At 48.5% G+C, this 23,720-nt stretch overlaps 1 protein-coding gene across 12 annotated transcripts in view; it reads left to right on the top strand.

Moving 5' to 3' along the window:
• Positions 1–23,720, top strand: part of TACC2 (transforming acidic coiled-coil containing protein 2) — a 199,772-nt gene that overhangs the window by 56,534 nt on the left and 119,518 nt on the right. For 9 of the 12 annotated variants that reach the window (XM_080911974.1, XM_080911977.1, XM_080911975.1 and 6 more), the window contains 2 exons: positions 6,534–11,693; positions 12,233–12,334. The exons of 1 other annotated variant lie outside the window; for it this stretch is intronic. In XM_080911974.1, coding sequence (XP_080768100.1) covers positions 6,534–11,693; positions 12,233–12,334 — 5,262 coding nt within the window. The remainder of the gene's footprint in view (positions 1–6,533; positions 11,694–12,232; positions 12,335–23,720) is intronic. 2 more of the 12 variants (XM_080911981.1, XM_080911979.1) reach the window with 1 other exon arrangement.

Below are 23,720 nucleotides of genomic sequence, written 5' to 3'. Positions count from 1 at the left end.
GGGACACGAAGTACCCAAGTCATCTTAAGGTGCTGGCAGGGTGTGGGGAGCTAATCATACCTCATCTTAGCATGTTCTCAACCCATTGTGAAACAGACAGTAGAGCCAGAAAGAGCAAAGAAAGTCAGCGTCATCTAGCAAGGCTGTGGGTGGATGGGTGGATGAGTGGATGGTGGGTAGACAGATGGATGAGCAGATGGATGGAAAGATGCATATATGAATACATGGGTGGATAGATGGATGAATGGATAAATGGGCAGATGGATGGGTAGACAGATGGACAGACAGATACATGGAAGTGAACTTGAACCAAACATAGTAAATGAATATGCTCAGATTAGTATTTCACTTGACAATTAGGAAGTGCCCTTTCCCTCCAGCTATGACCTCCTAGTCTAAGACTCTTGTCTTATAGATGAAGAAGCTGAAGTCCACAAAGGCAAAATACTTTTTAAAATACTTATTGGGAAGGTTATGGGGAGGCAGTATGCCTTAGTCCCAGCTCCTCTGTCCCTTGGCAGCTCCCATCAGTTAAGAGTATATAGCAACTAACTTAATACCAACTATATAGCACTGATGTCTGTGAATGACATCTACTCATAAATTACTCTAATTAAGAAGATAAAAGGTTATAACATCAGCACAGGCACTCAGGGCATTCCAGAGCTCTCTCTGGAAAAGGAAAGCAGGGCAGAGTGGAAACTTATGAGTTAGAACAGGCCTGGGAGTTACCGACCCTGATTCTTGTTCAGAGACTGGGTACCACAATGGGGAGGGGATAAGGGATGTTGCCCAGGTTCCTGCATTCTTGCCTTGGGTATCAAACTAGAGACCATCTCAACCCTTATCAGTTCTCCACAAAGACAGATGCTTCTGTCTTGTTCTGCCATGCTCTTTGCTTCCTTTCAACCGCTTCATGAGGAGGAGCCGACGCCCATAATTGGTGAATTGAGAACAGCAGCTTTCACTGGTCCAGTTTTCCCAGGGGCAGTTATTCAGGGTCACTGAGATGTGACTGCTATGCTGGGACGAGCCCATCCTCCTTGGAACCCTATGTGTCAGCTTTCCCATCTGGGAAGGGATGCTGAACGGGGGGGCGGGGGGGGTGGTGGTAGGAGGATCAGTTTTACCATTTACTCACTCATCTATCTCTCCACCCATTTATCCATCTATCCATCCATCTGTCCATTGCCCAGCATCCATCCATCCATCCATCCACTTATATGTTCTTCTATAGTATTATCTATTGAGTGCTGTCATAGTACAGTGTTGAAAGTAGGCAAGGGTCCAGATTCCAGAGGAGGAAACTGCTATCAATCCTATGCACGGTGACTGTGCCTAATACCAGGTGTCCCTAGGATTCAAGGATTCACTGAGAGTTCTGGAGAGGAACAGAAAGGCTTCAGGATACTGTATAGGATGGAGCAGGAGAGGTTAGAGGCTGGGTCAATACCTGTGAGAAAAACCCACATTTTAGAATGGTGACATGTCTAAGCCAGTGCTGTGCCTGTTGCCTGGAGTTGAAGAAGAATGGGGCTAGAATACATGGGAGACTGATGGCTGTACCAGTCCAGATGAGAATCTGGTATAGACAAGATACGCAGAAAACAGCTCTGTAGCCAGGCAGTGCCTTGATCTTGCTTTACATCAACAGTTTACCCCATTCTTCTAGCTAGGCTCTTTCTGGGAACATTTTTTTTTTTTCAGGTATACCATGAGAGGCATCCCCTCTACCAAGCTGCTATATGGATTCAATAAAATTGTAACTTGGAATGCTTAGCATGGGCTTGGCTTGAGTCAATGCTCAGTCAGTCCATGGCAGCTCTCCACCAATGCTATTTTGCTTCAGTTTGTTGGTCTTAAAGGCCAGGGATGCAGCTACTGTATTTACATTCTTCAGTTAGCATCCTTGGAGGCAAGCATCCCTGTGTGCTTTCAGACTGTGCATTAAGGAGCCTGGTCAGATATATTTGTCTGTACCAAGGCAGTGGGGAGCACCTTTTCTGTGACCTTCAATGTTGGCTTAGCAAGTTTCTGCTACTCATGGGCTAACACCCTTAGGTTGCTCCTTTAGGAAGCATCTGCCACAGAAAGAAGCTGTGGTCCTTTGTCTTTCTTGATTTCACTCCCAGAGCTGAGAGGCCTCCACTAAGGATACTTTGTGCCCCAACTGATTGTGAACACAGCCTTATCCCATAATTTCTATTCAGTCTTGAAGCATAAAAGGATTTATGTCAGTCTAATTAATGCAGAACCCTCAACAGACCAGTTCTTAGGATTTCTGCTGCCCTTAGGAAAATCTGCTTCTGGCAAGTGGCTTTAATCTGACTGTGAGTATTGCTTCTGATGGGTAATCAAAGACATCCCCGGCCTGGTCTTATGCTAAATAGACCAACTGGACTGTTGTGTGTCCCACACTCAGAGGAACTCATTCCTGACTGCTCTCTAGTAAGAATGAGTTTACAGAGGTGCTTCTATCAGCCTGTCTTGGACAGTGATGACTCCAGTCATCCTGAAGGGACGGCATGGACTCCCCTTTTCCAGTGGGGTAAAGGGGGCTCGAAGGGAGACATATATAGGGACACTCTAAGAGTCTCATTCTCTGCTAAACTATTTGGCTCCGTTCAGGGGTGAGACATTCTGACATGTAAAGTCCTTGTTAAAAGAAAAAAACCTCCAGGAGAGAATCACAGCAGCAGTGGGAACAGCCCATTGAGCGTCCTGTGCCATTTCTGGCTCCCTCCTGGGTACTTTCCAAACGGCCAAGTCCACATGCTTTACTCAGACTCTAGGCAGTTTTGCACATGTCTGCCAGTGTTGGGCCAACTGTCCTCGTGTTCTGGGTGACCACATATACACTGGAGTATATCTCTCACTCTTGTTACTCTCTACCCTGCTGGCTTTGCTTTGGGGGTCACAAAATGCTAAGTTGCTTGAAATTGTAGCCTGCTCCATCTTGGGTCCTCAGGCACCCATCACTCCTCTTATGTGCAGGAATAGGTGTTAGGCAAAGATGGTTGCCCTGTCAGTGGGATGTTCATGCCTCCTTGGAGGACATAGATAATGTCATGCAGAGGTGGCTGGTTTGGCAGGAGAGGCTGCAAATGGGTGGAGCACAGAGCCTCCTCTCCTCCTTGGGAGGTTTTGTTCTTTCAGGCCTCACACAGGGAGAGCAGGAGGATGTCCAATCCGGATCCAGGTTCAACCTCTCTGTTCTATGTTCTCATCTGCAAATAGCAGGGTCAACAGCCATGGCATCTGCTGCTTCCTGGGTTTAATGAGATGATCCATGCCAAGCACTGACATCATTCCGTCCCCTCCTGTCTCTCAACGTGTTATTTTGGAAAGGCTGAAACCTCAGAAACATTGAAAAGAAAGGACAATAGACGCCCATTCAGTAGATGCCCACATGCACACCTTTTTAGTCTACTTGGACGGCCATGATAGACTGCCTCAGCCTGCCAGCTACACAACAGAGGTATTTTCTCACAGTGCCGGCTGTCCTAGGGCTAGTTTCTGGAGAGGCCTCTCTTTCTGGCTTGTAGAAGCCATCTTCTCACTGTGTCCTCATGTGGCCCTCCTCTGCATATGCACCCCTGCCATCTCTGTCCCTGTACATAAGGACACCAGTCCTCCTGGATTAGGCACCCACCCCATGATCTCATTTTCTTCCTAATCCCCAAACAGTCATAGTGGAGCCTAGGGCATCAACACAGATTTGGGAGAACATGCAGGTCAGCACATATTTCTAAGGGTTTGTGGGTAGAGTGTGTGCTGTGTGTGTGCATGCGTATGTTTGCACGTGCTCACCGTGGGAGTGTGGAACACAGAGGCTGGCATTGGGTCTTTTTCTGTTGCTTTCCACTTTATTTTTTTTTTACTTTTAGTTTATTTTATTAAACTAATATAATTGAAGAAGCATTAGACAGCTACACCTTGTCAGACATAATAAAAACAAAATAAAGTTGACACTCCAAATCATTACAAAACTTGTATTCCTGGCTCTCATCCAGACAGTAATGCGACTGGAGACAGGACAGAGCCCACCTTATTTTTTTGTGACCAGGTCTCTCATTGGACTTGGAATTGATGTTTTGCTTAGACTAGCTGGCCAGTGAGCCCCTGAGATCTGCATCATTCTTACCCCTGTTCCGGTGCTGGGGTTGCTCCTGTGTGGGGTCTGGAGATCCAAACTCAGGTCTTCATGCTTGCTTAGCAAGCGAGCTCCCCCCTGAGCCGTCTCGCAGTCCCAATCCTTTACTTTTTAATAAGAATACACTCCACCTTTCTACCCTGTGTGTCCTTCATGGATGTGAATGCATATGTGTTGCTTTGTATGGAACACTTCCTAGTGATTATGGAAAGTAGAAACCTTCCTCTGAATACAGTGGGTCTATAGATTGTGTGTGTGTGTGTGTGTGTGTGTAACAGTTATCAAAGGTTCTATAAGCTTTCTTTGCTATTTTTTTTTTAGGATAACACTAGAACAGTGATTAGGTTTTTAAAACCTTACATGGAACTGGAGGGATAGATAGCTCAGCAGTTAAGTATGCATGCTTTCTTGAAGAGGACCTGAGGTCAGGTCCCTACACCCATGTCAGGTGACTCACCACCACCTACAACTTTAGCTCCAGGGAATCCAGCAACCCTTCTGGCCTTCGTGAGCACTATACACACACACTTACCCACCCACCCACCCATCCATCCATATGACTAAAAATAAAATATTTTAAAATTCAAAGCTTTAGAAAAACGGTATTTCTGTTAACTTTGCCTTAAGCAACTTCTTTCCACACCAGAAAATATTGAACCATAATGCATATATAGATTTACAGCTATATACAAAATAAGATATACCCTGGAGAAACAGTATAGGAACCCTGGAAGGGAGGTGACTAGACTAGTACATGTGGAAAGCACATAAGTGTGTTTTCATAATTCTGTGTCATTACATTGTTAATAAAATTAAAATGCATCTGAATGTGATGGTATATACCTATAATCCCAGTATTTGGGAGGTAAAGGCAGGAAGATGAGAAATTTAAGGTCAGTCTTAGCAAGTTTCAGCACCTCTGGACTACATGAGACCCTGTCTCAAAACCATAGAAATAAAACAAAAATGCACTTAAAATAATTGCGAACTGAGCAATATAGTCCAGCATAGCATGCAGCAAATTGTATCACATTCACTGGGGGGTTGGTAAGTGGTCTCAATGCCCTGATTCTGAGCCAAGTTCTCAGTTCTCCAAGTGTGTTGTTATAAGCGCTTTTCTCGCACACTGCCTAGGTAAGCATATTCAGCTTAGGACAAGCAGGATGCGAAGGTATTTCAGCTCTCAGGTGACATACACTGGTCAGTGGAGAAATTCCATTTAAGGATTATGCCTCACTGGACCACCATAAATTGTGGAGAACTAACTATATTCAAGAATTAGTCCTCACCCGGCATGGTGACAAACGCCTTTAATCCTAGCACTTGGGAGGCAGATGAATCTCTATAAGTTTGAGGACAGCCTGATCTACAAAGCAACTTCCAGGACAGCCAGTGCATATTGAGACCCTGTGTCCAAAACAAAACAAAACAAACAAGAAAGAATAGCCTTCAACTTCCAATCACAGCTTTTCTAACTTATGCCTTTCCCCAAATACCAAAGGATTCCAGAACTTGTTCACCTTTGTCCCATTGTCCCTATCTGTCTGTCTGTCTGTCTGTCTGTTAAAAAGCTCCCTGGGAAGCTGAGGAAAGTGCCTGCCTGGCAAGAATGCACATTTAAAAAATGACAGGATTGTGGTGTATACTTGTAATCCAAGTACCGGGAGGCAGAAAGGGGCGTATCCTGAGCTCAGTGGCCAGCCAGCCCAGCCTGCTTGGCAAACTCCAGGCCTGTGAGATCGTCAGTCTCAGAAAAATGGAACTGAGGCAGTGGCTTGGCAGATACAAGTACTTGCTGAGCAAGCATGAAGAGCTGAGTTCAAACCCTCAGAACCTACACAAAAGTCAGTCAGCCAGCCAAGCATCTGTATCTCCAAGATTCTAAGGGAAGATGGGAGGCAGAGATAGGAGACTCCTCCTGGTGTAGACAGCAGAAGAACAACAAAAAGATTCTGTCTCAAACAATGTAATGATCGGCATTCCAGGTTGTTCTCTGGCTTCCACATGTACACACACACACACACACACACACACACACACACACACGCACGCACACACATGCACATGCACAGGCACATGGACATGAAAGGAAATTTCCTGCATTTAAAAAAGCCATTTTCAATGACTTTCCATATTTTCCTGAGCTGCATGGAAAGCTCCACACCTGGATGTTTGATTTCCTGCACTGGGTTTTGAAGCAGCCGGGAAGGCAGGGCATGCACGATGATTACAGGAGCTGCATGGGGTCAGTATGCTTCTGGTGGAAGCTCCTGGTAGCCTTTTGGTGGGGGTCAGATTGGGGTCGTGCTGCCTGGATGTGGCTGTATCTTTGGCATCTTGTGAGAACCAATGAAACAATCCATGTTTTCATTGTTGGCAGCCCTGAGCTAGGAGCCTCCTGCTCTGCTTCTGAAAGTGTTGCCAGCCTGGATCCGTGCACCGTGTCCCCAGAGGGGACTGAGCGAGGGGAGCACCCCCAGGAAGCCAGGGGTGCAGAAGGTTCTCCACTGCCCAGATCATCTCTGCCCTGGGAGCAGCCGTGCCCCTTGGCCTCCATGCCCTTCACTGAGGGCCCCTCAGAAGGTTGTTTGACAAGCTCAGAAGCCGAAGCAGCTGCAGATGGGACCCTCACAAATCCCCTTGGAATGGGATCCTCCCCCAACATCCCAGGGGATATCTTACCGACATTTACTCCTGAAGTGGATGGCCCCACACAGCACTCAGTGGCTGCCAGAACCCCCACTGCTGAAGGAGACGGATTACTGAAGGGACAGGGACAAAGCTCATCCTCCAGTTACACTGGCCAATTGCCAGGAGATGCCCTAGTTCCTCCCCAGGAGCCAAAGACAGAGATGCCCTATGGAGAGGGTAGCTGGCCTCGTGACTTTGAGTTCCAAAGGAAAGAGCATATAAATGACTATCCCTCTCCAGAGCCAGCCACTAAAGCCCCTGCTGCCACTCAGCCAGGGATACAAAACTCAGCTGTCCTTGAGTCCCCCCAAAAACGTGAGACCACAGACCCACAAGATTCAGCCCTAAGATCATCAGACAGAGAAAGAGGAGGAGCGGAGGTGCTGCCTATGTATTCAGACAAGAACTTGAAATTTCTTGGAGGCTGCCGTCCCTCTGAAAGCAGCTCTGGAGCTAACCCTGGAGCAGGAGCAAGCACTGCCTCCCAGGAAAGCTGCCAACAAAAGGTGGAAATGCATCTGCCACATGCACAACTGCCCTCAGGCCCACTAGGTCTTACCACAGTACCAACAGGCAGCAGCTCCTGGAAAGAGACTCTGGACACCAGCGATGCTCAGAGCCAACCACAGACAGGGACATCAGAAACTGAGCCCCAGCAAGTTGTCTATGTGGCAGCAGCCAGCCAGCCAGATGGGAGCTTGCCTCTGAGTGCCGAGGCCCCTCCATTCACTAAAACAGGGGAAAGGCATACAGCTTCAACCACTGCACACCCAGCTGCTCCGAAGTCTGTTGCCTCAGAAGAACCCGCGAACTCTGTTTCTGAGACAAAGATGTCAGTCTCTGCAGCTCTGGCTGCCACAGGACAGATGGATACAGGGGTGGTGGAACTGAAGCCAACATCAGACCTTAGAAGAACACAAGGACAATCAGAAGGGAGCCTCCAGTGGGTTCCTGCACCTTTCTTGCAGGGGCAAAATGATACAGTCCAAGAAGAGCTGTTGCTGCCAACTTTCTCCCATGGGGTTTCAAATGAAAGTTCTAGAAGGTCAGTGGGACCAACTGATGGTCCCAAGGCCCCCAAGAATACTGAAGATAGAGTTGTGGCCAGAGAGGAAAGCAGATCACATGGAGACAGCCCTAAGGGACAGCAAGAAACCACCAGATCCGTTGCTTATGCAGAGTCTGGGAACCATGATGAAGAGACGTCCCAAGCTTTCCACAGCAAACCCCATCTGGAGACGGAGAAAGATGAGGCTTCAAAGCCACACAGCTGTACAGAGAATAATAGCTCAGACTCAGTACAACCACTTAGACAGGAGGTTGCTGGCCACATGGATGGGTCCCACTCTGGGTCAGCAGAGGTAGTGGGACAGGTGGTTTCTGAATCCCATATGACTGACACGGCTACCTCACTGCACAAACTCCATGAGGCGGACCCCATCTTGTCCTCAGCACTGGATGGAACGGGTGAGCACTTTCTTCCCCAGGAGGCCATCTGGGAAAGTTCAAGATTGCAGACCAAAAGTCCCATCATGCTTCAGGACAGGGGAGGCTTGGAAGCAACAGAGTCACTTCCTGCTTTAGAATCTGAGAATGCAGATTTCCTGCCCGCTACAGCTGTGGAGGAGGAGGTACCCAAAGCTGGGGAGATGGAGAATACATTGAAAGTAAAGAACCACTCACCCTTGCAGCAGCCCTACAGCTGTGACAGGGAAGGCTTGCTGATGTCCCCAGGCCCACCTTGTAGGCTGGAGAAGGTCGAACCTGGACAGGAAGTTCAGGCTGATACGTCATCTCCCCCCAATGGGAAAAGCTCAACAATAGGTCATGGACTTACTAAGCTCAGTCTGGAACAAGACTGTCAGGGAAAACTATCCTGCCCAGAGGGCAGTCTCCCACCACCTTCAAAGAATCCTCTCCAGCCACCTCAACTAGACCCAGATGTATCTATCTCTGCCATTGTCTGTGACAAGGATCAATCACCTACAACTGGGCAAAGGGCTTGTCTAAGTGGCCCAGCTCTGAAGAACCAGAGTACAGATCCTTCCCCAGTCCCAGTGCTGAAGGAAGGGAAGCCTGGGGCAGATGTGAGCTTGTCCACTGAAGGAGAAAAGGAACAGGGGTCAGAACTTCCCCCCAAAGGCAGCCCACGTGATACTCCAAGTTCAACACCCAAAGATACAGTTCTGGGAGGGGCACCGTCAGAGACATCAGAACTGTCAACCCCACTGAGAAAAGTGTTGCCCGCACGAGGGGGAAATGAGCAAGAGGGCACAGGCAGGAACAGTCAGCCCTCGGAGATCCCGCCTCCTGCAGCAGACACCTCTCTTACAGGAAACTTGGGCGGAAAGGATAGTTTCTGTATTGGGCAGGGGCTGAGCAAGTCTCAACAGGAGCTGGCTGATGCTTTGAAAACAGGTAGCCAGCGTGAAGAAGCACGTTGTGGGGACTCAGGCATTTCTGAAGCCAGTGGCATACTGCCTCTGCCTCGGGGCTTGGATAAGACGGAGACACCAAGTAGAAACATAGCGGAGGCCCCGCCTTGTCCATCTGACTCAGTAGCTCTCTTGGATACAGCAAACTGCTCTCCAGACCCAGTGCCTACCAGTCCCAGAGTCACACCCATCCAGGATGCCCTAGCAAGTGAGGCTTGTGATGAGAGTCAGAAAGAATCCTCTCCACAGCTGGAAATGGAGCAGCTGGCCACCTTAAGTTCAGAACAGAGTCCTCTTGGAAGTTTTCAGACATCAGAGGAACAAGAGGGTAAGGGTGGGTCTGCGGAGGTGGATGCTGATACCAGCGAAGGAGAACCTGGGACGCAGCAGGCTTCAGAGGCACCAGAGGCTGCTCTGAAGAGTGGCTTCTTTCAGACTGACCAGAGCGTCCCCTCCACCCTGAATGAGCCGTGCCAGCTCGAGCAGCTTGAGCCCAGCTGTGGGGATGTCCTGCCACCAGCTGGAGAATCGGATGGGATTCCTAGAAGCACTGTGGATGTTCTGACACACCGCACTGTTCCAGGCCCACAGAGCCTTCTGCCGGCTGAACCACCTGAAAAGCTTGTGCCTGACACCTCTTACCTGCACATCAAAGGCGCTGCCAGGAAGGATGCAGAAGTTGGCAGAGACAGCAGGAGAGCCCTTTTCTCTGAGGACCCCGGGGCACCTCATGAAAGTCCTCTCAAGGAGCCTCCGCTTGAGGAAAATGGCACTCCCAGAAAGATACCTGCTGTCTCCTTCACCACAGCCTTGCGACCAGGAACCACACATGAGGAACTTTGTGCAGCAGGGGATGGTGATGGTATCCCCCAAGCTGGAACCGCTGAGGGGCGTGTGAGTCTCAAGCCCCACCTGGACGGGATGCCTCTCCTGGTCAGAGATGAGCAGATAGCAAGGGAGGTGCACGTGGCTGCCACTCCAGAAACAAATGCCAGGCCCTCCGAATTTGCAGCACACCCTGCCAGTGAGGAGGCAGCAGGAGAGACAGAGGGTAACAGAGAAAGGGCAATAGAACTTACCCCAGATCTGAGGGTTGTCACATCAGGTAGCGAGGGTGCAAGCTCCAAGCAGACCAGCATGATAACGGGGCTTCCTGACTTCAGGGAGCATATCACCAAGATCTTTGAGCAGTCTATGCTTGGAGCCCTGGCTGCCGATCGGCCCCATAGTATGCCTAGTAAAAAGTCAGGAGTTCCAAGGGGTGTGCTGGCCGAGGGCCCCGATGTCTCACTGGACTTGGAGAAGCGTATAGATGGGGCTCAAGGAATGGCTGCTGCCCCTCTCCCTGTACTTCCTGCAGGACTCCGGGTGGAGAAGAAGCAAGAGTCAGCTGTTGAGGCTGAGGTTTCTCATCCAGTTCCCCAGGATCCAGCACCAGAAAAGCCGGTGGGTCTGGTGGAGGCGGCCTGGGAGGAGAGCCTACCAGGTGCCACTGTTAAAGAAGAGGTGATCTGTGTCCCACTGGTAGTGACAAGTGAGAGGCTAGAGGGGACTGGGGAGCCTGGCCAGGGAGCTCAGGCTCACTCACAGCAGGCAAGAAGCCAGCCGGGATTAGCAGTGAGCCCCCCCTCATCTGCAGCTATTGAGGGGGTACCTGCAGAAAAAGCTCCTGGCTTCCCTGTGGGTCCCCAGAGCCATGCAGAGGCAGATAAGGCAGCTTCTCCAGGTGTCAAAAGCCAGGCCATAAAAGAGTACCGGGAAACCTTGCCCAACAACAGTCAACTTGGAGAAAATGGTGTCCAGGACCCTGCTCGCACCAAGGGTCCAAGTAATCTATCCGGATCCACCTGTGTCCCAAATGGCTCTTCTCACGCAAGTGGTTTGAATGTGCCTGAATCTAACCCTGAGCCCCAGATCCCTCCCACACTTGGGGGTGAAAGACAAACGGAAGCTGCTGTCAGTGCTGCAGACATGCAGACTGTGCTGGGCAACCAGGATGCCCCCAAAATGTTGGCTGGAGACATGTTGGATGTTCCCCTGGATTCTTGCAAAATGTCAGGAGCTGCTGGGGAAGCAGAAGGTGAGGTCACACCAAGCAGGGCTGAGATGCGGGCACACGTGTCTGCTGACCTCCTTGAAACTGGTACTACAAGGATGCTTCCTGGTGTGACAGGTGACTCAGCACTGCCTGGGAGCTATCAGGACTCCGGATGCTCCAACAGGGCTCAGGTGATGGAGGACACAGCCACCCTTCAAGGGGACAGCCAGGTTGGATGCCCACAGGCCAAGGAACAGCTGGGCCCTCAACTCTCTGCTCCTCATGGGAAGACAAGTGTCCCTTCCCCTCCAGAGCCTGATGAAAGCAAAGATGGAAAGCTGTACCTCTTGGCCCCAGAAGAACTCCTCACTGACAGGTACTTGGGTGCAGTGCCCATAGGTTCAGATCCAGCATGGTCCCTACCCTCATTTAAGTGAATCAAACGGAGGGCTGATATTTCAGGGGGCCCAGTTTCCTGTATCTGAAGGGTTAAGTGGCCCTACTCACCCTCTCTGGATGTGCTAGGATTCTGAAAAGTGTAGGCGGGGTGGTTGGAGGCATGGGAGGTATTTGGATGACATGTCTTGTTCCTTTCTCGCTCTAACTCATCTAAAACCACTGGAGAAGCGCGAAGCATTGACTGGCTGTGAGTGATGGGGTGCTAGGCTGCAGGCGGTCATGCCTTCTGGGGTGCAGGCACAGCTGCCTTCACATGTGGAATCGTTTAGGTAGAAGAGTCCTGTGCGATCCAAAGCAACGCCAAGCCCCTGCTGCCTGAGGCCCTTCTTCTCTTCTTCCTAGAGATGTTGGTGTGGTGGCCACTGAGTGTTTATTGGAAAGTGTGCTTTTTTAACATAGGATTTTGGCTCTCTCCAACTATCTGATCCTAGCAACCACTTTGTTTCCTCATCTCAGAAAGATCCCAGGGCCTGGCTCAGCCACTTTACCTCCAGTTCCAGAGACACACACTCCGAAAAGCTTCTCAGCAGAGACCAGAGATTTGGGAGGAGCAGAAAGGTCAGTGACACAAAACCTGTGGCACCTTCCTTAGACAGATGACTTCATAAGGGATAGTAGTGTTTGTCTGAGAGTGTCTCACATAGCCCATGCTAGCCTTGAATCCATCAAGAAGCTGAGGATGATTGAATTCCTGATGTTCTGCCTTCGCTTTGTAAGTTCTGGGGCTGCTCTACCATACTCGGCTGAGAGCAGACTGTCTGTGCTATTATGTACGAGAAGAAGACAGGGGCGGCAAGACACCCTTGTGGTCCCAACATTTAGGAGCGGAGGCAGAAGAATCAGGAGTTTGGGGTTGAGCCATATTTAAGACCCTGTCTCAAGTGTGTGTGGGGAGGTGGGGTAGATACCCATTTCTATCCTCCATGTGCTTCAGTAATGTAGTTATAAAGTAATGACTCAGAGCAGCACTGTTGGCAGAAAGGATGCTTGCTTTCATACCTGAGCCTTTACCTTTAAAACCAAACAACTCCACTAAGCTATAATCCACACAGCATAATATTCACTCATTTAAAGTCTACAAACACATACCCCCCCCATACACACATACAGCACAAGTCTTAGTGTGCTTAGAGTTCTATGATGAAGGTCACGATCAGTCGTGAAACTGTCACACACTCAGACAGCTCTACAGTCCCTAGATGTCACACCGTATTCCCCTATGTCCTTAGCATGGGCACACACTAATCTAGTTTGATCCCCTTTGAGGTTAATGGGCCAACACTGCTTTAATCTCTGAAGCAAGAGTTGCTTGTCACAGTGGAAGCCACGCCCCACAGAGGTCTTCAGACAAGGAGAGCGGATGACAAATGGAGCCATGTCATTCAAACCTTACCCCTTGCTTTTTATCCCAAGTGAGTGAGTGCTGCCTGTGACCTTGCAGAAGCTGCTGTTTACATTTATTCTTAAGGGACAGGGAGGCATGGTGAACAAGATTTGCTGAATACCTAGACACACACACTCTCTCTCTCTCTCTCTCTCTCTCTCTCTCTCTCTCTCTCTCTCTCTCTCTCTCTCTCTCACATACGTGTCTGTGTGTGTATGAGAGAGAGAGAATGTGTGTTAGAGTCTAAATTAGTACCTGTGCCGTGTCTTCTACCAACAGCTGTGGGTGTTTTGCAAATTATTTGATTCATATTTTCACATGCTGAAAGAATGCATGGTCACCTGTTTTTCGAGTCTCAACACTTCCCCCAGCTCCCAGCTGCTTCTGCTGTCCCATAAGGACAACTCACATGATTCTGAGCCAACACATGTGGCCTGAGCTATCCCGACAGATTTTATTTAAACCATCTCTTGCAGCATTCACTGGTATGAATCTCTTGCATACCAACTTTGGGTATAGGAAAAATATCTGTGTAGCCAGGAAGTCTCTTCTGCCCTACAAGACTGTATCAGTACCTGTTCTCAGCATCACAGACATTTTATCTTCTTTCCCGGGGAAGCTTGGAGCCAAGCTAAGAGGAGTCCCATAAATAGTTCATGACTCAGTGTTTAAATCACTTCAGAATTTAAAATAGTATTCTGAGTAAATACTAGAAATTAGGGTGTTTTTTTTGTCATGTTTGTAAAGAATAGAAAACCAAAAAGGAAAGAGAGCTGGAGAGGGGGCTCCATGGTTAAGAGCCTGTACCGTTTTCCCACAGGACCTGAGTTCTGTTCCTAGCATGCACCTCTGGCAGAGGCTCACACCCACCTTTAACTCTAGCTCCAAGGGTGCTGACTCCCTGTTTTGACCTCCAAGGGCACCCATACTCACATCCACCTACCCAACCACATATGTCCGTGTAACTAAAAGTAAAAATAAGTCTTAAGAAAAATTATGATGATTGGGTGGTGTTGGCACACACCTCTAATGCCAACACTGGGAGGCAGACACAGGGATCTGTGAGTTTGGGGCAATCCTGCTCCACAGAGCAAGTTCCAAGAGAGCTAAGGCCACACGATTCTTACTGTTATTTAGAATTGTAGAGTAATTTCACCTATAAAAATAGGTAGGCATTTTTTTCCTCTGCCATCAAAACTCTTTACAAATTTAAGTCTTAATGGTCAGCACTGAAAGTCTGATCCCGGTCTTTACAGGCACGGGATCTCAGGTGCTGTCAGCTTCTCCTACTGAGACTTTTACACGATTTGGAGCTTCCTGGTCCAATGTGGCTGCTGCCATCTCCTATGTGACGTGTGAGTGTGTGTAGGTGTGTTTAAGGTAGCACACACCAGATGATGATGATTTAGTATTTTCAAGTACAAAATATATTGTTAATTGCTTTTATGGTGCTTATCTGTGAAGTGATCATATCTAGAATTTGAGGGGTGTCAAAATGTATTATAAGATTTAGTTTCTCTCTTTTTCTTAAGGCCAGAGCAGACATGACAGGGGCGATAGGCAAGCATGTAAAGGTCAAAAGCAGCAGCTGTCTCTGGGAGAGGGTTGGTGGAGTCAGACAGAAGCTGTGTGGTGAAGGTCAAGGCTAAGACCCTTCTCTGCTCTCACCGCTGACGCGGAAAACCTCGGTTTGTCTGCGGAGTGAGTGACGGCAAGCGTATCTCCTTCACCAGAGGGCCTGGGACTTGGTGGGCTAGGCTCCTGTGGTTTTGTGATAGGCTTTCCTGGAATGATGAGCTCAGCTACCAGACATCACCAAATACCAGTGTGGAGATGATTCCTGGGATCTTTGTATGTGTGCCTGACTTGAGGCTCCCATTGGCCAATTTCTGTTCTCCAGAAATGAATTCTTTTTCCAAGTTAAAATATCTTGGGCGGCAGCTATGTTCCCCATTAAAAGGCAGCATCAACTCACCACCCCAGAATAACACAGTGGCTGAGGAGGAACCCTTTCTAACCCCCATCCATGCCCTACAGTGATCTTACCTGATGACATTTTCGGGGGTGGCTTTTCACTGGGATGCTTTATGAGTCTTCTTGTGTCGTACTTCAGCATCAAAATACTGTTTCAAATTGTGTATCTAATCAAACCCAAATTTCTCCTCTCTTGTTAAGAGATCAGGGACGTTGATCCCACAGAATTGATTGAATTATAACATCTTGCTGGGCTGGAGAGATGGCTCAGCGACTAAGAGCACTGACTGCTCTTCCAGAGGTCCTGAGTTCAATTCCCAGCAACCACATGGTGGTTCACAACCATCTGTAATGGGATCCAATGCCGTCTTCTGGTGTGTCTGAACACAGCAACAGCATACTCATAAAAACAAAAACAAAAACCATCTTGCCATCTTCAGTATCTTAGGCAAGTGCTAACCCCTGAGCTACAGACAGCCAGGGGCCAGTCCTATCTTCAGAATCTGAGAAATGTCACTTTTGCTTTTTTCAGTAACAAAAGGGTGACTTGAAAAACCAATCTTACATAGCCATGTAGAAGTGAGTGCTGACTGTCTGTCTATCTATCATCTATGTGTATATATATATATTGATCTATGTACTTATGTATCTATGTGTCTACCCAATTTTATCCATTTACCTATCATTAATCATTGATGTAGTATGTACATATGTATGAATGTATGTATGTATGTATCTATTTATCTGTGTATCGATCTACCTATTTATGTGTCTATGTGTCTATTTACCTATCTATCCCATATCTAGTCATTGATGTATTATGTATGTATGAATGTATGTATCTGTCATCTATCTGTAACTATCCATCTCAGAGCTTATAATATCCAAATGGCAGTGTTAGTGACAAGCCACAGTTTGTATCTTTTCAGTCATGGTCACCCATTCTGAGAAGCCAGCTCAGACAGAGTATTTACAGAGTATTTCTGAACTTAATGTAATCCCGATCTGGCTAAAAGCCTGAGACCTGGTGTCAGAGACACGTTATGTTGAGAACTGATTTGCTATCACTGTTGTAGATCATCTTCTTGCTAGTGGAATAGCTGGAATTTGGCACTTTGACTGTAAATGTGTAGCAAGTGGTCCTGAATCACTCATGGAACTGCCACATCTTCCACAGATGGTTATTTAAAGTAGGGGAGTGTTTTTGGTTCCACGTGGGACAGTGGTTAGCCATCCATCCAGTCCAATGATTACTGAGTTTTCTTTTCGAGATGAGATCTCACTTCGTATCCTTGCTCACCTGGAACTGATATATAGACTCGACTGGCGGAATTTATAAGAGTTCCACTTGTCTTTGTCTCTAGGGATTAAAGGTCTGCTCTGCCACACCCAGCCCAATTATTATCGAACTTTAGGAGAATCACAACATGTTCCCGGATGCTTAGGCTCTCTGTGAAGATCCAGGCTACTCACAAAGGGCAGCTGGGTTGAAAAGTCGAGAACAGAACAGAGACAGCTGGCTGCTTGCCGAGGAAGCCCTGGCGGAACTTAAAAGCCTCACAGAGCAGCTTCTCCTCTTCCCTCCCACACCATCTTCCCACACAGTCTCCGATTCTTCTCTTCTTCGTACCATCTAAAATTACAAACAGTGACACCAGGTTCCCAAGTTAAGGTTAGAGGATGCCGCAGCTGTGCAGACTGAGGAAAAGAAAAAAGGTTCCCAAGACAGTTTCCTCAGCAGAGAGGGCAATAAGAGTGCACACTCGCGCACACACACACATGCGCACACACACACATGCGCACACATGCATGCACGCTTGCCCCCAACCCCCACACTGAGCCTCCTAGCTTTGCATTTAGAGCAATATTCTTCTAACACAGTAGACTGTTAGGAAGATAAAACAACACCTTCCTGGTTGGATTTGAGGTGCTTTCGAGACAAGGCCTGGTATGCAGTGGGAACTTTTTACAGACGGTGACTGCTACTCATCTGGAGGAAGAGGGGCCACAGGAGTCCCCAGCCTGTCTCTAGTCAGGTGCCTTTGTTGCCATCTGCACACTGGGTTCCACTCACCCTGTTCCCACCCACAAAGCGCTCTTCCATGGACTTTGAACACAGACTGAAATGTGTTTAGGAAACCAAAGACAGCAGGCAGGATGGATGGATGTCACAGCAGCCCTCAGTCACTGTGAGCAGTCCTGTGAAAGAGTCCAGAAGCCCTTTACCATGGAGCTTCATGCTCTAAGGCTTTGGTGTTTCACAACGAAAACCAGTTTCCTAAGTGATGAATCTGCCCTTTGAAAAGGTGCCAAGTCTCTTTATGAGGTGCCCGATCTCCTCAGAAGCTGAGGTGGAAACACTGTCACCTTGACAGGCAGCTCCTCCCTCTTGGTAGCCCTTCTGTTGTGGCCTCTGCCCACACCACACCTGGTCCCAGTGCAGAGATGATGGTTCCTTCACTGGAAAGTTTAGAGCTGGTCTCAGGGCAAGGTGGTCATTTTCCAAATTGCGTGTGCTCAGGCTGACATGGCTCTCCTTGCAACCCTTCATTACTGTCAACAGGGGAAGCTACATGCAGGCTTGACTTAGGAGGAAGGCTTGGGAAATGGATGTTTAATGTACTACCTGGTCAGTGCTGGGATAAAAATAAAACTGGGAACATTCTTGCTGGGCCTCATATTAATGGGAGGAAACAGAGATTCCAAATAGGGAAAGCCTGGAGCCTAGAACTAGACCGGCCTCTGGCCATTTTAACATCTAATATGGTGTTCCTCTTGCACACATAAGCTGGGCCTGCAGGTCAGGACTCCCTGCTAATACCAACCACCTCAATACCCCTCCGACCTTCCCAAGAAGCCTGCATGCCTAGGGTCCAGAATAGTACACACGCAGACCTGGATATTGGCCAAGTTCAAGTTCTATGACCTCAAGAACTGCTGTGACCCTTTCTGAACCTATTCATTAACTATACCACAGGGCCACACACAGAACTGTGGTGTGGTTAGAACGAAGTGAGACATTGTGTCAGCGACAGCTGAGGTTAAGTTTTCTCACCCTTTTCCCTCCCAGGAGAGAAGTGTCTTCATAACCTAGCTTTGCCCCTGTGTCTTCTCAACCTGTAGTGGGGTTTTGTGTGTCCCTCTGTTTGTTAGAAGATAAATGGAGGCTCCAACATGTAACCTGGTCAGGAGCTAGGACTGGAACCTTTCTTTTAGGAAAAAGCTTGAGATTTCAAGTGTACAAGGCGCTGGCCATTACCACACTGGATTTTGGGAGAGGTGGGGGTCTTGGAATCAGCATGTCCACAGACGCCTTCTGTAGTGATAGGATGTTCCGCATCTCTCCTACCCAATACAGTAGTCACTTGATTTGTGTGCATTTTGCGCAATAAGGCTAATGCTGGGAGCCGGAGAGATGGCTCAGTGGTTGAGAGCACTTGCTGGGTTGGTTCCCAGCAGTAATGTGATGGCTCACAACCATCTGTAACTCCTGCTCCATGGGGTTCAGCTCCCTCTTCCACCTTTAGTGGGGTTCAGGCATGTGCACCGTGCACATACATACATGCAGGCAGAACAGTCCTCCAAAGAAAGTAAATAAACCTTTTAAAAAATTGAGGCTAGATTTTTTTTGGAATCTCCTTTCCTCTCTCTTTCTCTCCACCCCCTCTCCTTTCTCCCTATCCCTTGCTCTTCTTCCCCTTCTCTCTGCACCTTGTTCTCCCCACACCCCATAGTGACTTTCCTGAACTCCTTCCTTGGGGCCAGTGAACTCGACCAAGAATTCAATAAGCCCGCCTTTTATATACTCTATAAAAGAAACAAAAGGAAAAAAAAAATGAGGATAGTGTCAGTGAGGACCCAAACTGTTAGCTTGGTCTGGAGGCTTCTGTCTGGGGCAGCCCAGAGAGGGTCCATAGTGTTTAAGAGCTCCATGTTCACCACCTGAGCAGAGAGGATTCTGGGAGTGAAGCTTTGGTCTCACATACCTGCTGGTGCTCAGGTGTTAGATTCTTCTTCCCCACTACCCCTTCTCTCCAACTGCCTAGTTCTCTGAGTGATGGAAACCAGAGCCTCCTCAGGCATACTAGGCAAACAACCTGCCCCTGAGCCACTTCTCACCCTGGGACTGTGTGGCTGCAAGGTAGTGTCTGAGTTCCCACTCACGTAGGCCAGCAGGAAAGGTCCTGATGCACGATCTAAGAAGTATGCTGGGCCTGAGATCTGGCTTTGCTTGCTGACCACACACTCAGGCCTACAGACCTGCTTCTCTCTGAATTGTCAGTGTTGCAAGGCTATCTGGGTAGCGGGCACCAAACAAGAACTGTCTCTGCCTACACATTTCCAAGTGGCTGGATCTGCCAGGGTGCTTCTTGCTGGTTCTAGGGAGATCCAGAATGGGCTGAGGTGCATTGGTTCATGTTTCTGTGTTCTTGTCCTGAGAAGCTGGCAGGCTCAGAGAAAGGCTTAATGTGCAAGATCAACAGGGCCCCACCCAGCTCACAGTGTCCTGTTGTTGGCTTTGTTTGCTTTTCTTCCCTGCCTGCTTCCACTACACCTTCCCCCTCTTCCTCCTTCCCTCCTTCCCTCCCTCCCTCCCTCCCTCTCCAGGGTCTCATCCTTTCTCCTTTTGGCACTCACTGTGTACCCCAGACTCTTCTCAAACCACCTCACCCCTCCAAGTGCTCGATTACAAAAGTGATCCACCTTGCCCTTTCTTTTTTTTAAAATAGTTTTCAGTTATCTGGAGTTAAATACTTTAGCAGCCCGGGGAGTCACACATACACAGCAAACTTATTTTTCTGTTTGCTGAGAAGGCACTGGAACGGGTCTGGTTACTGCTTTGCGTAATGCCTTTCATTTATTTGTTCAAGGCCAACGTGAGGGGGTTGGGATAAAGTTATCAGATAGACACAGCAATCCTCTGCAGCAGAGTGGGCTAGAAGGTGCTCTGGTGCCTAGTGGCTCTGGTCAGCACTGGCTTTTCAGGCTAGGCTCCCCATCTCTTGAGGAGGAAAGCAAGATGGGGGTGGATGCTCCAGGTAAGCAGAGGGAGTGCAGGGGAAGGTTCAAGAAGGTATGGGGGCTTTGGAAGAAGTCAGGCTAGAGGCAAGCTCAGCTCCCATTCTCAGCTCCCAGCCCTTAAGATGGGTGGTGACCTGACCGGAATCCACCAAGTGAACAGGACTAATTACCTCTCTTGGTAAGAAAGGAGGTGACGAAACAGGGAGCAAGTGAAGCAAGACAAAAGCCACACTGCCCCAAAGTCAGCTCGAAGCAAACAGCAACCGTGGCTGTAACAAAGCAGAGGCCATCTGCTCCTGCAGGCGTGTGGACGAGAACCCTGAACTGTGAGCATCCTGTGGACAGTGGCTTCCCACAGCCAGCTCAGCAGTTACCCACTGGGTGCACACCAGGAGCTCAGCAGTTACCTACTGGGTGCACACCAGGCTGCAAGCTGATGAGGAAAGCCAGCGTCTGTCTCAGGGAAGCACAGGGTGGGCATTCAGGGTACACGGGGCACAGGCTCCTCCCCTTGGAAGGATGTGGGATAGAGAATGCATAGGCAAGTCGTCTCAGTGAAGCTGGTCTCTCTGGTGTACGTGGTTTGCTCATGCCTTGCTAAGGTCTCAGTTGGAAAGTCAACCCTGGGTACCTGTCTGGTCCCCAGGGACCCTATCCAAGGGATAGCACATCCTCCACCTGCCTGAGCTGCAGGTTGGGAAGTTGGATATCAGGGTCCTCAGCTCTTGGTCTAGTCACGGCAACACGAATAGACAGTGGGTCTTGGCCTCTAGCCAAAAGGATAGGCCTCATTCCTATTTCTCAAGGAAGTTAGGCTTGCAGGGCCTGGATCTTCATTACCTAGCACTTGATACTCTGTGTGACTCCCTAAGTCTACTGAATAATTAAAGACAACGAGGTATCAGGAGAATTTGGGGTCAGAGCAGACTTCAGAGGCAGCCAGCCTCTTCAACATTACATAACTTCTTGAGGACTGTCTCCTCATCTGTAACAATGTATATACTTGTGACCTCAGAAAACGACTGCGGAGATTATATAAAAATAAACATATATTGGGGCTAGTGAGTTGGATCAGAGGATAAAGGTGCTGGTTGCTAAACCTAAGGGCCTAAACCTACATGGTTCCAGGAGAGAACTAATACCTGCAAGTTACCCTGTAATCTCTATACATGCCTTCCCACAGATAATGCATACATGCATAATAAATGAATAAAGTATAATAAAAACAGCACATGTAAAGATCCCATCAGAGTTCCTGTGTGATCCTGTAAGCACCTAAATATCAGGGGTTGTTTTCATTAATAGTATTTTATCACAATCATCATCCTCATCATAGTTAGGATTGGTGATGATACTATTAAGGTGCATGAGTAAGTAGTTGAGACTGTATTTTTACACAGTGGCCAATAAGAACTTGCTGAAGTTCACATACATCTGCTCTGCATTCCTTGGCACATGACAGTTCCCTCCCACTCCCCCAATTACCCCATCCCGTAGCCGCAGCCTTCAGTGTTGCAATATTTTATTGGAGGCAAGGTCAAACCATCTGGCACTCATGGAGAAAACATTCTCTTGCTTGTGGAAACCAGGGCTTTGGGGTTAACCTCTCACCAAGAGCGGCTGCAAAAGGCTGCAAGCTAACATTAGTGGGTGAGCAGAGGTGCGGCCATGGGAAGCGAGCCCTGAGCTCCTTAACCATCTTGGCAGGATCCTCAGGACTGCCAGCCCACCCAGGCCTCCTGGAAGTGGGGAGTGGAAAGTATCTGGCCCTGCTGCCTGCTGGACACCTGGCAGATGGCCAAGCTTTGGTAGTAAATACTGTATGTCCGGAGCTGGCAGGCAGGGTTTGGAGGAGGACAGGGATGCTGAGCCTGGGCTTGAGATCTCAGACATAGGTCAGACTGCCTTATCAGGCCCCCTATGGAGGATATCTTGAAGATGCCTCTCTGGCTCCTGTGACTGGCAGTAAAGATGTTGGCCTTTGCAATGGACATTGATGACTGGCTCAGCTATTCACACTAAAGCCAGACGAATCTCCAGGGAACCTTCAGCCTCACTTTACAGAGAAGAGGCCCGAAACCCAGAGAGGGCGTATGACTTCTCTGAGCCTTTCAGGGTACCACTTATCCAACTGTCACTGGATGTGACTCTTCAGCTCTGCTGGCACTGCAGCAAGCAGTCCATCCTTTACAACATAGGGAGCACCCCCAGGGAGGACCATAGGAACTGATGTTCCAGGTTGTTTTATGGAGGGACTGGTAGTTTATCCAAGGTAATCTTGACCTTGGATATTGTCCAGGGAAGCTACTCTTGCAGATTCAGTCTGACTCTTTGTAAAATAAGTAGGCTGGAGTTTCTATACTGTGCAGCCGGTTCTCCTTTGCTGTGTCTAGATGCTTTTGTAGGAGAGGATTACAGGCAAGCAGTGCCGGAGCACTGGCAGATCGTCTAACTCACAGCGATGTGGGGAATATGTGGAATGTTGACAAGGGAGGGGTGTCCTGCTTAGAGCCTATGAGGGAAAAGATCTGCTGAAACCTGAGCTTCATCTCCTGGTTGGCAAGGCTGCACGGTCCATTGAGGAAACCTCAGAGGAGAGGGCTGTCTGGGTCAAGTTTCTCCGTGAGCAGTGGGACCGTGCATCCCACAGAGATACTGTGCTGTTTCTCAAAGGTCATTGCAGGCCTTGGTTTGGTTTTGCCTGAAGACGAGAAATGTATCTATTAGAAACCACCAAGCCCTACGTAGAACCAGTGATTACACATGTTAGTCTCCTGTCTTAGTGTCTGTGGAGGGGACTCTGGTCAAACAGCCCCAGGTAGGGGAAATCTATGCTTTTGAAATTTTTTTTTCCCTTTGCATTTTGGATGTGGGAACCAGAGATGATTCAAATGGAAAAACTGGCCATTGGCTTTAAAGCCCAACCAAGGTCATTGATGTCCTTTCTCCTAAGTCCCTCTCCCTTTGCTAGAACAGTGAAGAGAAATGTACAAGTGCAGAGGTTCAGACTTGAAGGCACTCACGCACAAGATGGGGCCTCAGTGAGTCTGAGATTGTGGCCAAAGCTACACACTTATGGCTTGTGGGCATGTGTGTAGGTGTGTACATCTGTGCTTGAGACTGTGTGTGTGTGTGTGTGTGTGTGTGTGTGTGTGTGTGTGTGTGTGTGGTGTGAGAGAGAATGAGAATACGTGCTATATGTGTTTGGTATATGTATGGTGGTGGTTGTGTGTGATGGTAGTTGTGTGTGGTGGTGGTGGTTGTGGTGGTTGTATATGATGGTTGTTGTGATTGTATATGATGGTTGTGGTAGTTGTGTGTGGTGGTGGTTGTGTGTGGTGGTTGTGGTGGTTGTATATGATGGTTGTTGTGATTGTATATGATGGTTGTGGTAGTTGTGTGTGATGTTGATGGTAGTTGTGTGTGGTGGTGGTTCTGTGTGGTGGCTGTTGAGGTATATGCACAGGTGGAGACCGGAGACCAGAGGAAGACACTGGGTGTCCTCTATCGCTCCACGTTACTCCTTTGAGACAGGATCTCTCCCTGAACCTGGAGCTCATAGTT

Source organism: Micromys minutus (assembly GCF_963924665.1).
Source record: "Micromys minutus genome assembly, chromosome: 2".
Classification (NCBI taxonomy): Eukaryota; Metazoa; Chordata; class Mammalia; order Rodentia; family Muridae; genus Micromys; species Micromys minutus.
The sequence above is the reverse complement of the archived record's forward strand: the minus strand, read 5'-3'. Positions and strand labels throughout refer to the sequence as shown.